General features: G+C 49.8%; 1 protein-coding gene across 3 annotated transcripts in view; it reads left to right on the top strand.

The window, feature by feature from the left end:
• The first annotated feature begins 4798 nt into the window (after positions 1–4798).
• DENND5B (DENN domain containing 5B) overlaps positions 4799–15918 on the top strand; it is a 64846-nt gene continuing 53726 nt past the window's right edge. For 2 of the 3 annotated variants that reach the window (XM_083181236.1, XM_083181234.1), the window contains exon 1: positions 4799–5083. In XM_083181236.1, the coding sequence (XP_083037362.1) occupies positions 4966–5083 (118 nt within the window). In that variant the 5' untranslated portion in view covers positions 4799–4965. The remainder of the gene's footprint in view (positions 5084–15918) is intronic. The other variant, XM_083181237.1, reaches the window with a different exon arrangement.

Raw genomic sequence — 15918 nt, 5'->3', positions numbered from 1 at the left:
ACACAACATGCGCTGAACTATCCGCAACCGTCGCTTCAAAAAGGGCATTGCCGCCATTGGGATGGTAAATGCAGCAGGAGTGTAGTCGTCTGGAACATATCCACCAAGTACTGGAGAAAAGTAAAGTCCTTGGACAGCTTTGTTTTACATTGGACAATAGCCACCAAGAAGTGTGGTTCTGCGCCAAAGGACAGCTGTAACTTACATCTTATTCTAAGTACAGGCAGAGAGCCGATTGCCGCTAGTTCACACAAAGCCTCGGAAGTCTATCTACCCGCATCTTCAATGGTATAGGGATGATTCTATTCTAAAGTGGGAACTTAACCCTTCGTTTACTTCTCGCAGTTATACCCAGGCTGCACTTCTTGCAGATTATTGCTCGCACCCTTCTGAGGTTTCAGCAATTGATAGCAGCTGCGATCCCCCCCCCCCCATTCCAGCACACAGCTGCAGCCACCAAAGATTTTTTTTGTGGATGCAATGCTGACAATGTACCAATATCAAGAACTAGTAAGCTCACTAGAAGCAAATGCTTCGAAATGCCTCTATGTTTGCATGTGTAAGAAAAAGATGTAGTTTCACTCGCTGCCAACAGATGGCAGTGCTTCGGAGACACACGGACACTAGGAGAAGCTACTGACATGTCAACATGGTATAATGAGCCTAATTCAGGTTGGCTTGCAAAAGCGAAATCTCTAATGGGCAAAACCATGCTGCACTGCAGGTGGGGCAGATGTAACGTGTGGAGAACGTTAAATTTGGGTGGGGTGTGTTCAAACTGAAATCTAAATTGCAGTGTAAGAATAAAGCAGCCGGTATTTACTCTGCACAGAAACAAAATGACTCCCCCCAAATCTAACTCTCTCTGCATGTTACATCTGCCACACCTGCAGTGCAGCATGGTTTTGTCCATTAAAGGAGTTTGATTTTGCAAACTGACCTGAATCACCCATAAAATACCATGTAGCAGAAGATAAGATAGCTAGTAAGACAAATATATGATAATGCTGATATAGAAAGCTGAACCAGATAAGATAAAAAGGGCAAATATTGACGTGTGTGTGTGTGGGGGGGTAATGGTGGAGGGGGGTCAGACGATAAAGCTAGCACAATCCGTATTACAGCGTGTATGGACACTAATACCGCTTTCAAACCGCACTCTAGACCCGGGTTATTGACGTGTCCTTGCGGCCCCAACACGGGTCGAGCAACACGGGAGTTCAACCCTGGTAATGACCGGGTCAGTGATGGAGCTTTCAGACAGCATATGGGGATGGGACCTGTGTCCTAATCCCGGGTGCGACTCGGCATATGCAGTCTGAAAACAGTAAAAAGTGGCCTCCTTGCTCCTCGTACATTCGGCCGTGTGGAATGTCCACAGGGGAAGGAGTCTGAAGGTACATTTGCATAATCCCGCAGACGGGCGACCGCCAAGAAATGCTGCATAATAAGGCCCTGTGTGTGTTCTATACGAATAGTGATATTCAGCGATACAGCGCCAGGCTCATGCAGGTGACATTATCACATCGCTGGGTATAACACCTGCACAGTGTTATAGTGTAAATATCCCTATAGAGCAGGGGTGTCAAATTCAAATTCATCGGGGGCCGCATCAGCAATTTGGTCACCCTCAAAGGGCCGGTTGTATCTGCGGTTGTTGGCAGCAGCCAGGGGGGGGGGGGGGGGGGGGGGGGGGTGTGCATGGTGGTGGCTGTGTCAGTGCCTCTCTGTTCACAGCACACCACTGCACATCACTAAAATATACACACAAACACACTTAGAAAGCAAGTCCCTAACACTTGTACTGTAGTCACACAGAGGTGACAGTGGCACTCACAGAATGAAGCGTATGAACAAACGCTTACAGACACTTCTGAATCTCAACTAATTCTAATTAATCCTGTGCCACCTCTGTGTTAATGCTCTCTGTCATAGTGGCCCACCGTTCTGCACCATTGATAATTGCCCCTGTAACACACACCTTTGTGGCTTCCGTGACTGTGCCCTTACCCGCGCAGTGTGTCCCGCACCGTACCGTACCGACCGGATGCTGATGTTTGGGGGAGGTAAGGAGCAGTGTCCCAGAAAACTGGGCCCTGTCTGTTTGGCCTTCTGGGTGTTTTGAAGCCAGTAAGTGCGTCCTCACCCTGACTACGCGATTTATCCAGATATCACCAGTAAAGGTGTCCATACACCTGCGGGCACGATCCCCTGACCAGACGGCACCACCATTCCCACGACCTGATGCTCCGATCAGCGGGCATCGATGATAAGTGATCCGTGGGGGAATCGGGGATATTAAGCATGTTAAAGTGTCCCAATTCTGCAATCCACAATCCCATCCAGGGGGTGTATGGTCATTAATTCGACCCATATTAGGTCAAAATGCATTAAGTTGACATTTCTTAGCTTGACATGAAAAACTCATGACAATTTTGATTGTCGACCTAATGCTTGTGTCAATGTCAACCTCCCAGCCCTGTCAACCTATTTCCTGTGTCGACCTAATGACCCCTACCCATTGGGGGATCGGGTTTTTACACGGTTGATATCCCTGATCCTCGTCATGTGGTGGAAACACTGTGACCCAGAAAATATTTACAGACCCTGCGTTCTCCATAAATGATTAATCTTTGTCCTCACATCACCAAACATTACTATCTAGTAATCACACATCAGGAATTGGAGGGGTGCAGGTTGTTTATTTTACTTACTGAGAACAATACTCGCTGTACACAGTGCAATCATCCCAGTTATAGCCCCATGGTACATACAATGCAGAGCTCCACATCTACGCTATTGTATGCTGGGCTGCCGGTTCTGAACCAGCTAAAACAATGGCTTTGAGATAAAACATTCTGGAGAGAAGGCCGGGCACGCTGCCATATTGCAGCCGATGTCTGCTACCGCCTAAAATGACAGCACGTATATTAAAACCAGGATATTCGGTTGATGTGACAAAGTACAGGCTGCATTGTAACTGGTACTGATCCATCTGCTGCAGGCAGAACCATACGGATGAATGCATCGGACATGAGGGATATAATGATCCGCAGTCATTTCTGATTGGCTACGTGCATCTTGATCCCTCCCACTATTTGCTGCCCTTGCAGGCCTGGACCTATAGACAGGAAAAGTCAGATTGTGCAAAATCTGGCACATTTTACACTTGCGTGTTATGGTACGTAGGGGTAATTCCGACCTGCATGCTGTGGTCCGAATTCGCTCCACGGCCCAAGGTGGGGATCTATGCATGTGTGATTATGCGCATGTGCAAATTCCCGCAGCGAGTGCCTTCGGCTAATCTTTCATTTGCTGGGGCGCTCACTGCCTGAGTGACGGGCAAGGGGGCGTTGGGACAGGCCCATCCAGCGTTTCATGGGCGTGCCCATAGAAATGCTGGGCAGGGCCATAGAAATGCTGGGCGTGCCCATAGAAATGCTGGGCAGGGCCATAGAAATGCTGGGCGGGCCTGTCAGAACGCAGCCGAGCGAGAAAGTCTGAATCAGGCTCATAACCCAGATCTACACCAGTGGCGTAGCTACGTTTTGGGCGCCCCCACGTCGCCGCCCCGCCAAGCACCCCTACACCGCCACCAATGCAAACCCCCCCTCAATCCCCCACAACCTTACCTATCGCGCTGGTCCCGGCGGCTCCGTTCTTCTGCTGAGGACCACCAGAAAATGGCCGCCCCCATACAGCAGACAGTTTCAGAGAACTGTGTGCTATATGGGGGCGGCCATTTTGTGGTGGTCCTCAGTAGAAGAACGGAGCCGCCGGGACCAGCGCAATAGGTATGTCTGCGGGGGATTGAGGGGGGGGGGGTTTAACTATAGCACCGCAGCCCCCGGCGCCCCCACATGCACAGCACCCCCCCCGCGGTGGCGGGGGCTGCGGTGCTATAGTTACGTCGCTGGCTTGGACGCACAGTTCCATAAAAGATGGAGAATCAGAATTAGCTGTTCTTCTGGCGTGAAAAACTCATGTCGATCTTTACACTGTCAACCACGTTCCTGTCGACCTTTCCTTGCGTCTGATTAATGTTACTGTCCATTTAGACGCTGCCTATTTTTCGGCATCTAACTAGTCGTGGTCAACCAAGTCATTGTCACACTGCGGTATATACCGATGGCTGCGCCTCACGTGCTGTCGCTGCGGTATATACCGATGGCTGCGCCTCACGGGCTGTCGCTTTGGTATATACCGATGGCTGCGCCTCACGGGCTGTCGCTGCGGTATATACCGATGGCTGCGCCTCACGGGCTGTCGCTGCGGTATATACCGATGGCTGCACCTCACGGGCTGTTGCTTTGGTATATACCGATGGCTGCGCCTCACGGGCTGTCGCTGTGGTATATAGTGATGGCTGCGCCTCACGGGCTGTCCCTGTGGTATATAGTGATGGCTGCACCTCACGGGCTGTCACTGAGGTATATACCGATGGCTGCGCCTCACGGGCTGTCGCTGTGGTATATACCGATGGCTGCGCCTCACGGGCTGTCGCTGTGGTATATAGTGATGGCTGCGCCTCACGCGATGTCGCTGCGGTATATACCGATGGCTGCTCCTCACGAGCTGTCGCTGCGGTATATACCAATGACTTGCATGCTACTCCATAGTAACCAATCACATTTTGCAGCAGTTAAATAATAAATTCTCCCTCAAAGCTGATTGGTTGCTATGAGCAACTTCCCTGGATACACAGCATATAAACTATACAGTGTCCGGGTGGAAGGGGGCGTGGACGGTCACTGCGCTCGCTCCCGGTGGTGGGCGGGTACAGTGCGGTAGTAGCGCCCCCTGCTGGGCGGAGCTTGCGGCGCGCTCCCGCACTCAGGTGACCGGTGATTCTGGAGCGGGCGCCGCTCATTCAGTGTCCGGGGATATGGAGAGAGAGCGGCGCGGGCGCTGAGAGCATCTTTCCGGGGTTCTCACCACACAGCCGGGAGCCTGGACGCCGAGACGATGAGCGGGGGCAGCGGCTCCTCTCCGGGCCCGGCCGCTGCTCCTTGTCGCCTGGCCCATTACTTCGTGATATGCGGGACGGACGCGGACAGCGGGCTGGAGCCTGATGAGCTGGCCGGTAAGATGGGCCGGTGCTGCGGGGGACGTAGGCAGCTGCGCTGGGTGCCTGGCGGAGATGCTGCCTGGAGGGCGAGGTAGCCCGGGTGTCTGTGCGACGTGCGCCCGATCCTGGGTGATGGGGTGCCCGCGCCTGGGTCACGGGGTGATGGGGTGCCCGCGCCTGGGTCACGGGGTGATGGGGTGCCCGCTCCCGGGTAATGCGGTGCCCGCTCCTGGGTAATGCGTTGCCCGCTCCTGGGTCACAGGGTGATGGGGTGCCCGCTCCTGGAGGATCGCAGGGTGATGGGGTGCCCGCTCCTGGAGGATCGCAGGGTGATGGGGTGCCCGCTCCTGGAGGATCGCAGGGTGATGGGGTGCCCGCTCCTGGAGGATCGCAGGGTGATGGGGTGCCCGCTCCTGGAGGATCGCAGGGTGATGGGGTGCCCGCTCCTGGAGGATCGCAGGGTGATGGGGTGCCCGCTCCTGGAGGATCGCAGGGTGATGGGGTGCCCGCTCCTGGAGGATCGCAGGGTGATGGGGTGCCCGCTCCTGGAGGATCGCAGGGTGATGGGGTGCCCGCTCCTGGAGGATCGCAGGGTGATGGGGTGCCCGCTCCTGGAGGATCGCAGGGTGATGGGGTGCCCGCTCTTTGAGGATCGCAGGGTGATGGGGTGCCCGCTCTTTGAGGATCGCAGGGTGGTGGGGTGCCCGCTCTTGGAGGATCGCAGGGTGGTGGGGTGCCCGCTCTTGGAGGATCGCAGGGTGGTGGGGTGCCCGCTCTTGGAGGATCGCAGGGTGGTGGGGTGCCCGCTCCTGGGTCGCAGGGTGGTGGGGTGCCCGCTCCTGGGTCGCAGGGTGGTGGGGTGCCCGCTCCTGGGTCGCAGGGTGGTGGGGTGCCCGCTCCTGATTCGCAGGGTGGTGGGGTGCCTGCTCCTGGGTGGTGGGGTGCCCGCTCCTGGGTCGCAGGGTGGTGGGGTGCCCTCGTCTGGGGCGCAGGGTGGTGGGGTGCCTGCTCCTGGGTGTTGTGGGGTGTAGTGGAGGTGTGGGGTGGGGTGCCTGTCCTGGAGTAGTGATACAGTATGAGAGTGTTGTGCTGGGTTGGCCGGTGTGGTGTAGCGGAGGTGCGGGGTACCTGCCCTGGAGAAGTGATACAGTGTGAGAGTGTTGTGGTAGGTTGGCCGGTGTGGTGTAGCGGAGGTGCTGGGTGCCTGTCCTGGACAAGTGATACAGTGTGAGAGTGTTGTGGTGGGTTGGCCGGTGTGGTGTAGCTGAGGTGCGGGGTGCCTGCCCTGGAGAAGTGATACAGTGTGAGAGTTGTGCTGGGTTGGCCGGTGTGGTGTAGCGGAGGTGTGAGGTGCCTGCCGTGGAGTAGCGATACAGTGTGAGAGTATTGTGGTAGGTTGGCCGGTGTGGTGTAGCGGAGGTGTGGGGTGCCTGCCCTGGAGAAGCGATACAGTGTGAGAGTGTTGTGCTGGGTTGGCCGGTGTGGTGTAGCGGAGGTGTGGGGTGCCTGCCCTGGAGAAGCGATACAGTGTGAGAGTGTTGTGGTAGGTTGGCCGGTGTGGTGTAGCGGAGGTGTGGGGTGCATGCCCTGGAGAAGTGATACAGTATGAGTGTGTTGTGGTAGGTTGGCCGGTGTGGTGTAGCGGAGGTGTGGGGTGCCTGCCCTGGAGAAGTGATACAGTGTGAGAGTGTTATGGTAGGTTGGCCTGTGTGGTGTAGCGGAGGTGCGGGGTGCCTGCCCTGGAGAAGTGATACAGTATGAGTGTGTTGTGGTAGGTTGGCCGGTGTGGTGTAGCGGAGGTGTGGGGTGCCTGCCCTGGAGAAGTGATACAGTGTGAGAGTGTTATGGTGGGTTGGCCGGTGTGGTGTAGCGGAGGTGTGGGGTGCCTGCCCTGGACTAGTGATACAGTATGAGTGTGTTGTGGTAGGTTGGCAGGTGTGGTGTTGGGTGTCTGCTCTGGTGTAGTGATATAGTGTGTGAATGCTGTAGTGTGACAATGGGGTGCATGGTGTTGGGGTGTCTAGTAAGACGTTGCAGGGTTGGCTCTGTGGAGTGACACTGTGTTGGGCTTTCTTATATAAACATAATACAGGCTTCTATACAGATATGTCTGAGCACAGAGATACAGCAGGCGAGGAGGTGAGACCACAGGCACAAAATGTAGGATATTTTATCAGATTATGGTACTTTTCCCTGAGAAATGCCAGAACATGGACGAGAAACCCAATACAGTGTGTATGTATCAGGACACATTAGTGGCATCTGTGCTTTCCTATCCTATCTATCTATGACCATTGCACCAGCGGATGTGATGTTGGGATGCTGTGATATTTACATCCCAGCCCCCACGTCCTGCCTCTGCCGGCATCTCGGCCTCCACGACAAAGCTCTGATTAAACCCTACTGCAGAGGACGTCTCCAGATTTACCAAGATGACTTGCAGCAGCCCGCCTCCTCTGATACACAACACTGTGAAGCATTGGAGAAGCAATGACACATACTGGGATATCTGGTCCGGAGCAGATCATGATGTACTGGTCATAGGGACACAACTGCTTTTCCCATATAAATGTGATATTTCTGCTGAGCAGTTGCCACTGTGTAGCTGGAGATGGGGGGAGAGATTGTATGAGGGGTGGGCAGCTTCCAGTCCTGTCAGGCTAATGATTGCCTCTTGTGTATTAGCATTATCCTGCCGCTGTTGGCACCACTGTGACACTGCTGTCATGCGCATGCTAAATAGTCCTAGCAGTGGGACTGTGACTGATGACGTCAAGTGGGACCGTAGCCCCAAGCCGTCCTTTTATGCTGGATTTCCTATCATTTGCGTTTTAAGCAAAGCTCTGCAATCAGGCGTTTCTTTTCAGATTGTAAACTCTGTGGGTCAGGTGTTTTAATTTGATAGGTGAGGTAACTGTTCCTAGCAATTTGCCTTTTGTACCCTAGTATAGTGACAGGCCGTATACTGACAGCGGGATACTCTCAGACAGTATTCAGGCGGTAGGCATGACAGTTAGGAGCTGATTGTTAAAGCCTTGGAGAGACATGAAGTATGTGTATATTATATACTCTGTCACTTTCCCGCAACTTGTAGCATTAGCTTTTTTGTGGTCACCTTTGTACTTTTTGGAACACCCTCTCTGTATGTACTGTATATGGCCTATGCACCTTTTTGCCTTCTGTACTGTTCTACAACTTTGGAAGTGGCTGATGTTGTGATGCTGCTATTGGGTGACACCCAGGGGTGTCGCTGTTGTCACTGTTAGGTGGTATGTGATAATAATTATGGGAAATAATAACAGGAGTGTTCGTAGATGTGTGTTATGCCAGAGCTCTCTGGAAGTGACATCACTGACACAGGTGGGAGTGGCCAGAGTTCACATCAAGTGTAATCCTATGTCAAAGTGGTGAGAATAAAACTGTGCCGGGCATGCTGGGAAGTGTAGTTTCACAACAGCTGGGGAGCCACAGGTTGGCCAGAGCAAAAGCAATCCGCAGAACTGACCTATTGAACCCATGTGAAGGGACTTTTGCCAATAGGCATAAGTTCTCTGAGTGCTGTAAGGGGGAGTAGAGTATGGACGTGTATGAGAGACAGCTGGATTATGGACTTGGTGGTAGTGGGCCCGCAATATGGATGCATGTGAGGGACTGGAGTATGGACTGGGGGGTGTTGTCATACAAATGTGGTTGCAGTTCTTTAAGCCAGAAAAGTTTGCCCACACTAATGGGCTTCGGTGACCCTGGGTTGGGTCCAAGTGCCGGACTCTTTGGCTGATGTTGCAGACATGAACTAGACTCTGCTAGCGCGTATAATTACTGGGTCGTCAATCTTCACGCACAGCTGAGTAGGTTATTCTGGGTAATGTGTCCTCTGCGCACGCTGTAAATCCACAACTTCCTCATCTTCGTTGCGATAAACCGTTTATTAATCTGTTGCACGGTCACTCCTGGTGTGAGATTTTGCAAGGTGGCGAAGTGGTGGTGTCATTATTGTGCGGATGTCGCAGTGGGCGGATACACCTGTGTGCTGCAGTGTTTACCTAGGGAAGCCAGGATCTTATGGGATGAGGACTACCAGTCAGCAGGCAATATATTATAAACTAGTTCAATGCAGCCATGGGAACATGTATATAATACGGCGTCCCAGGGCTCACACCCCAGAGATACACAGGTTGGCTTTAATCTAAATGGTCATTTATCACTGGGAAACGACCATTATAGTAACCACTTTTTTTTTTTTATTAGAAATGTTGGGCCGATTAATTAGAAATGTTGGGCCGCTTAGCAGGGAAAATTATTTAACAAACCAGTTTACAGTGAAATACTATTTGCCAAGGCATGCAGGGCTGTTTGCTCATTTTAAAGCAATTTACGTACACCAGTTCTACATGAATGTAGTCTGGCAATCGGAGACCTGTAAATGGCGACGATCATTCCCGAATGTCCGTTCTAAAATTACTAGAAGTCTGATCATTTGTGGAATCTGGTTGCCGTTCCCTTGATCATGCAGGTGCCGTCGACACTTGTTAGTACATTAAAGCTTGGGGAGACGCATCGCAGACGCCAGGTCTGCAGGATACAACCCCTTTGCCGACGCAGTGAGTAATGCGAATCTCCCTGTTTATTAGCAGACGTGGAGGAGACCTCTATATAGGTCAGGCACATTAATTAAATTGTCATTTAAGTTACAAGCTTTTTTTGCCTTGGCTTCATAGCGCAGCTGATAATTTAATATTGAAACAAAAGATGTTTGTTCTTTAAATATTTAACCGTATTGAATTTAAAGTTGCAATCTCATGAAATAAAAAAACAAGGCTGTGAATAAGAAATTCATCATGGCAGGTTATAAGATGCAGCATGGAAATGACCATTTTTCAATGGTTTGTTTCTTCGGGCTGCTATGACTAGTTTATAACTCGCAGCCTAAACTGTGTCTTGTAGCAACCATGGAAACCACAGTCACATGGCACATGATGCACAGAGATTTTGGAATGCTTTCTGGTCGGAGTACTGTGGATTTCTACATGCAGTCTTATAAATGTCTGCTTGCACCATGCATAGGTACAATGTATAAGAGTTTGGAGAGATAGAGCACCAACCAATCAGCTCCTACCTGCCTTTTTTAAATGCCTGTAAAGTGACAAGCGCTAATAAATATTCCCCTTAGTACTGACATTTTCAAATAGGAGGTTACTCTGATTCACTCGGAATGCACAATCACTCTTTAATGGACAAAACCATGTGCACTGCAGGTGGGGCTGATGTAACGTGTGTAGAGAGTTAGATTTGGATGGGGGGGGGGGTTACTTCAAACTGATATCTATATTTCAGCGTACAAATAAAGCAGCCAGTATTTACCCTGCACAGAAACAATAAAACACCCAAATCTAACTCTCTGCACATGTTACATCTGCCCCACCTGCAGAGCACATGGTTTTGTCCATAAGAGAGTGATTGTGCCTTTCCGAGTGAATCAGAATAACCCCATAGTCTGTTCTACCTTGTTCATGTCCAGAAACCAATATATCCGCACGTGTGTGACAGAGTAACATCTTCCGCTCTGTTGTATAATAATAATGGCACAATGGCTGCCTGCGGGGGTCCGAAGGGAAACATTTAATGTCATAGAGAGACTTTTGGAAGATCATGCAGCTGCTTTTTAGTGTTCCGTGAAGGAACAGTAATTAAAGCAGTAAATGAACAATGATGCTAGGGTTATATAGAGAATACATGTGTACGCTGTTGTTTTACAGGCTGATTGGTTAGTGCTTTATCTCTCTCCATGCCTTGATAAATACTCCTTTATTATAGCGAGCCCAATACGCCTTTGGAGAAGTCGCCGGGCAGTACCCACAATGCCGAGCAGGAGCTGTGTCCTATACACACTTCCTGCTCTTCCCCAGTAGCAGCAATGTAATAAGACGTCCTACTTATTGGGATATCTGACTATAGAGTGTGACTATGCATGGTTTTTGTACCCAGGGGCACCGGTCCTAGCAAAGCACCTTTGTACTGTAATGACGGCCGGGTGCCGTCAGCAGAACAAACACTGCCGGCTGTTTAGTGACTTGTGTCGGTCACTGAGTGTTTGTGGACTTGCGTCTGTCTACGCTACGTCATCTTGGAATAATATCACACAGATGTGTTTTGAAGGCCATCATTGTTCCATAAGGATTTGCGGCATTGTCAGGGTAATGCGATGTGTTTTCAGTGATTACACCTGTAGTATAGTTTTGCCTCCCCAAACCTTTGTTTTAAAAAGATTAGTGGCCTCGTCCGGGTTCCCCCCCCACCACTTTGTATTCATTATGAAGCCCCAACACTGAGTTAATTGAGTGCATTTAACTAGCATCGCTTCTTAACCCAGTTGTTTACGAAGCGGAAGATGTGGCACAGTGGTCAGCATTGTCCTCTCGTATCGCTGAAATCAAGAGTTATGGTGTGTGTACACACGGTGAGATTCCTTTTGTATTCGACTAATGCTGTGTACGCACGGTACAATTTGACATTCGATTTGGACTATATAGGCAATCGAATCAGGATCGCATTTACATCGTATAGAGAACATGTTTTTTAAGCTTTCTATCGCGATGCCGATGCGCGCTCCTGTTCAGCTGAAATCGAAAAGCTTAATAGACGTTGCAGCAATGACCATATATTGCAAATCGAATGCAGATTGTATGAATTGTATGTAAATATTGCGTAGCAATGGGATCTTAAGTTGGATAGCAAAGGAATCTCACCGTGTGTACACACCATAAGATCCGATTGCTATGTAATCTTTGCTAACTCATATGCTATTTGGGTGTGGGTTGTTAGGTCTACACCAACTGGGTCGACATGGGCAAGGTTTACAGTCAAAAGGTCGACGTGGGGGTTTCCCCGGGTTTTTTTTTACCTGAATGTCGACACAGTCGACATGGACACAGTTTGATGTGAACCGCATCCCCTCACATCGCTCGCTTCGTCCGCAATGTTTCGGGCACACTATTTTATATAGAAAGATTAAAAACATGTTCTATCTCCGTTCAATGTCTGTGATCCTTATTAGTTTTTTGACTATATAGTCAAAATTGAAAGGTAAATTGCACTGTGTGTGCACACCATTACATTCCTGGACATGGCCTATCTGTGTGCAGTTTGTATGTGCTCCCAGTGTTTTTTGTGGGTTTTTTACACTCTGCAGAAATATTCTGATTGGATACTTGGGGGGGGGGGGATTTACTAAGATGTGTATTCTACTTCACATGTGATCTTGCTGGCTCTCCAGTTGTTATGAAACTACAGGTCCCAGCATGCCCTGACAGTTTTTCTATTATGTAATGCCAAGACTGGCAGTGCATGCTGGGATGTGTGGTTCCACAACAGTTGCAGACTCTTAGGTCTGGTATAGATAAACAATTACTAATAACTACAAAATCTCTGGCATAGAACCCAGCAGGAGCCCGGAGCGGAGGAGACGGCCTCTGACTAAGCGGAGTGGGGGATTTGGGTATGATAAAAGGTGGTGACTGTGAGTTGGGTTTACAGCACCCTGAGGCCCAGGTGCGCAGGAAGTGGCCGCGCTCACTATGAAGAACAGCATTTGGCTGCCGTCACGCTCTGACGCCTGAGCTGTCTCTGACTGGGATAGTAGGTGGTAATACATCTTCGGTAAAGAGATGGCGTAGGGAGTGCTATGGCCTCTATAGTACATTAACAACTTTGAGGTGTCTTATAAATAAGACAACTGTCGCTCAGTTTTGACAACGTGAAGTAAAATCAGTTTGAATGCCCATGTGCCGCTTGGTGTAACAGCGAAATCCTACAAACAGAATAAGATATTCATGTGTTACGTTCTAGTGCACCCTGTTTTGTGTGTGATCTTTCCTCGGTTGCTGGGTGCTTCGGCTGGGAGCGCGGAATGTCACCTGTCCCACTGCAGGATTTATTGGGGACTAATTTATTGCGGTTTTGATGCAACGGTTGGAGTTTAGGTGGAACGTTTACTGGTTATAGTTGCTGCTCTATTTTATTTTTTTTAATCTTAACAATGGATTTTATAGAGATTCTTGGAGTGGCTGAAGCTCTTGTCTGGCTGACCATCGTTACCCTCTCCCATCCCCCACCTTCCTTATTAAATACTGATTTATGAGGCCTTGGCTTTCCCACGACACAGACAGCAGAAGGAATGGCTGGGCCGTCTGTTTCCTCTGTGGTCAGGACATCGCTGACTCTGGTGGAGGGATACTGTCCTGCTGTAGAGGGACTGAGCAATGTACAGGGTATCCGCAGAGCAGCGTGAACGTGACCGCAATGTGTCGGTTCCTCATACACTGGGCAATCATCCCTCAGAACCGCGGCTTATTGGGGCTAATTCAGTCCTGATCGCAGGGCAAATTTGTGCTGCGCTTCAGGTGGGGCAGATGTAACTGGTGTAGAGTGAGTTAGATCTGGGCGAGTTATTTTGTTTCTGTGCAGGGTAAATATTTACTGCTTTATTCTTACACCTGCCCCACCTGCAGTTCCGAGTGCCCATTTAACAAGTGAATCACCCTCAAGAGTGGTATATAAAGTTGCCTTTTAAAAAAAATAAGTTTCAATGTCCATTTAAAAGTTGAGGCCCAGCTGTACAGGCGCGGCACACGTTCTGCCCACCGGCAGCTATTTCCAGCCAGAGATTATATGTTCTTCCTTCCTGCAACCAAAATAAGGCACTTTTCCTGGAGCTGAGATTTTTTTTTTTGCAAGCTGTCCTGTTGCAGGATCTCAGTCCTGGCCATTCTGTGTCTGTTTGTGTCACAGGATGAGATTGTTGTGTTTCTGGTAGCATCTAACGAATGAGCCCCAGTTGCTGCATTTAGTGGTCAGACAGGGGTGTCCTCTCACTCTGTCCCGTCCACTCCCCGCACCAGACTCTCTGTACAGATTCCCAGAAGTAAATCTGCCCCTGTCCGTCTGCGGAAGGGGCTGTGTGTCTGTTGTGTTGGCTCTTTTTGTGCGTGAGGCCGGCTTCCCTGTTGCAGAAGCATAATGGATTATTGTGGGTCAGCGAACCACAATGAGACAGCTGACACCGATGGGCAGTTCAACCTAAATTTCTGCTCGTCAGACAATGGGCGCGAAGTCCCTTGTGAGTTACCATCTGCTTCTAGACGCCGACGTGCAGAATCTGGGCGTCTACTTGCTAAGATGGGGGGGGGGGAACAATGTTCAAGTCCCACCTGTTGGATAAGGCTTTTTTGTTTTCTCATTTTTGTGTGGAGTATTTGAAGCAGTGAATTATAGACTCAAATGTCCTTCTAGTACACCCATACCTCCCGTATGCTCACTGGATTAGTAGACATGTGTATTGGATCAGCCAACAAAATGGCCGCCCCCACGTTGCGTAGTTTTTTTTTTTTTTTTTTAATAAAATATGGTAAATGGTCATGCAAATAGATAAATGCACAACAACCAGCTCCTAATTGTCATGGTACAGGCCATGTTAAACAGAAGTGTTAGGAGCGGATTGACCGCTACTTTATCCCTTTCCACTTTATCTCCAAGCATTGTTAAATCTCCCCCGATGTGCGCTAACGGCATTATCAGGTCACTAAGCAAAATGGACGCTCTGCGGAAAGGCAGCGATGATTACAAATATTATCCCGTCCATTGCGCAGATTACAGTTCTGTGATCTTTGACTGTCACTAATCTCCGCCTGAAGGCCGCCTGTTTATTACACTTCACTGACGGGAAAGCACTGAGGACAGCTCATTGTTTGCCCTGCCTATCCCACAATATAATCCCCCCGTATACAGGGATGGGGATCCTCCAGCTGTTGTGCAACTACACATCCCAGCATTCCCTGCTACAGTTTTGCTATTTGGACATGCTAAAACTGATGCAGGGCATGCTGGGATGTGTAGTTGCATAACAGCTGGAGGGCCGAAGGTTCCCCATCCCTGGTATACACACTTGGGTCATGCTAAATACCGGCGAGTCTGCTGCCATTTTGTTATTGCTGTGATACTTTAGGGGGCTGATTCAATTGTTGTCTCACCTGCCAGCAGATATTTGATTGTTTCTGCCGCTGGGCATGCTGGCGTCTTTTCTGCTGGCAGCCTCCTGAGGTGGCATAATGCCACTTGTCATACATTTGTCGAGTTTAGCCATTTTTGATAGGATAAACTGGGGACTTCAACGCAAGATCAGCGCAAAAAAACAATTGGAGCCCAAGCAGATCACCCCCATCTAAAGTGATGGGCGATACGCAGTTATGGGCACCTTGGTGAGCGCAGTCGAATAGAGGCACAAGCGGCACGGACTCCTGCCTTGGAATAGAATATCAGGGATTTGGGTTGTGCCAGCAGTGAGATCTGGGCAGAGGATGCCGCAAGGTTAGAGGTTAATGGAGGAGATGGCAGATGTTAGTTCTAATCCCGTGTAGCTGTGGAGCCTCTTATCCACTGAGCCCCTCAATTAAGTTCTCCACGTGGGTGGTAAGAGAGCCCATTAATGACCCCCAGCCCTGGAGACTAACCAGTGTATCATAGATACCACTAATGCTTGGTGAAGGGGGTGGGGGGCATATAACTAATTATCACAAAGATCCCTATTCTCTCCCAGGACACCTGTGCACACAACTGACTGTGGGGTCAATTTACTAATGCGTCTGGAAATAAAATAATAAAAAAAAAAAAAGCGGTGATGTTGCCCGTAGTAACTTGATCTGTCTATCATTTCTCTGTTGCATCCTAGAAAATGATAGACAGTATCTGGTTGCTATGGCAACATCACTTTTCATTTTTAGAAGCTTTAGTACATTTACCCTAGGTCCCATGTGACCTAGAACTCCCATCGCAGTCAATTTCTTTATGGAGGTCTC

The sequence above is a fragment of the Crinia signifera genome, chromosome 4, assembly GCF_055691185.1.
Source record: "Crinia signifera chromosome 4, ASM5569118v1, whole genome shotgun sequence".
NCBI lineage: Eukaryota > Metazoa > Chordata > Amphibia > Anura > Myobatrachidae > Crinia > Crinia signifera.
Note: the sequence above shows the minus strand (reverse complement) of the source record. Positions and strands in the feature narration are given on the sequence as shown.